The sequence below is a fragment of the Malurus melanocephalus genome, unplaced genomic scaffold (genome assembly GCF_030028575.1).
Source record: "Malurus melanocephalus ecotype Western Australia unplaced genomic scaffold, MMel_1.1 scaffold_3205, whole genome shotgun sequence".
Taxonomy (NCBI): Eukaryota; Metazoa; Chordata; class Aves; order Passeriformes; family Maluridae; genus Malurus; species Malurus melanocephalus.
Genome location: NW_026626437.1, coordinates 1 through 1,283, shown reverse-complemented (window position 1 = coordinate 1,283; position 1,283 = coordinate 1). Strand labels below are relative to the sequence as shown.

At 63.7% G+C, this 1,283-nt stretch overlaps 1 protein-coding gene across 1 annotated transcript in view; it reads left to right on the top strand.

Annotated features, from left to right (window-relative positions):
- LOC130588053 (patatin-like phospholipase domain-containing protein 6) overlaps positions 1 to 1,275 on the top strand; it is a 3,699-nt gene extending 2,424 nt beyond the window's left edge. Inside the window, exons 2-4 of the mRNA XM_057389008.1 lie at positions 158 to 310; positions 644 to 760; positions 1,138 to 1,275. Of these exons, the coding sequence (XP_057244991.1) occupies positions 158 to 310; positions 644 to 760; positions 1,138 to 1,275 (408 nt within the window). The remainder of the gene's footprint in view (positions 1 to 157; positions 311 to 643; positions 761 to 1,137) is intronic.
- Positions 1,276 to 1,283: the final 8 nt, after the last annotated feature.

Sequence of the window (1,283 nt, the reverse complement as noted above, 5' to 3'; positions counted from 1 at the left end):
CCGGTACTGGACACACCCCAGTGTCCGGTACTGGACCCACCCCGGTGTCCGGTACTGGACCCACCCCAGTGTCCGGTACTGGACCCACCCCAGTGTCCGGTACTGGACCCACCCCAGTTCCGGTACCGGACCCACCGCAGTGTCCGTTTGGCCGCAGGTGCCGGACATGGCCGAGATCCAGTCGCGCTTGGCCTACGTGTCGTGTGTCCGGCAGCTGGAGGTGGTCAAGTCGAGCTCGTACTGTGAGTACATCCGACCACCCATCGACCGCTTCAAAACCATGGACTTCGGCAAATTCGACGAGATCTACGTGAGTGGGGGAGGGGCAGCTGGGGGAGGGGCTCTGCGGCCATCGCTGGGGTTCTCTGGTCATCCTTGGGGTGTTCTGGTCATCATTGGGGTCTTCTGGGTCTTCATTGGGGTGTTCTGGTCAGCACTGGGGTGTTCTGGTCAGCACTGGGGTGTTCTGGGCCTTCATTGGGGTGTTCTGGTCATTCTTGGGGTGTTCTGGTCATCACTGGGGTGTCCTGGTCCATCCCCGGGGTGTCCTGGCCCATCCCCGGGGTGCCCAGGCCATCCCCGGGGTGCCCAGGCCATCCCCGGGGTGCCCAGGCCACCACTGACCGCTGCCCACCGTGCCCAGGACGTGGGGTACGAGCACGGCAAGGTGGTGTTCGAGGGGTGGAGCCGCGGGGACGTCATCGAGAAAATGGTGAAGGATCGGCGCTCGGCGGATTTCTACGAGAGCAAACGGATGGACGTGAGCGGGGACATTGGGGACATTGGGGACATTGCGGAGGGACACGGGGAGGTGGCTCCTTGGGGACACCCTGCCATGTCCCATCCTGCCCGTGGCACCTTTGTTTTATGGGGTTTTACCCCTGGGAGGCGTTTCGGGGAGCAGCTCCTGCCCTGTGTGTCCCCTGTGTGTCCCCTCTGTCCCTCGTCCCCTCCTGGTGCCCTCCTGTCCCTCCCCAGTCCCTTCCTGTCTCTGCCACCCTGTTTGTGTCCCTTTCCCTGTCCCCCTTTGTCCCCCTGTCCCCTCTCCTGTCCCCCTGTCCCCTTTTTCCCTTCCTCATTCTGCTCCTGTCCCTTCTGTCCCCTCACCTCTGTCCCCTCTGTCCCCTCTGTCCCCAGGTGCTCACCTGTCCCAGTGCCGGTTTCACGGATCTGGCTGAGATCGTGTCTCGTATTGAACCGGCGCAGCCGTACCTGTCCGACGGCTACGGGGACGGTGAGGGGACAGCGGGGCTTTGGGGCCAGTTTTGGGGCTGAGCTTTGGG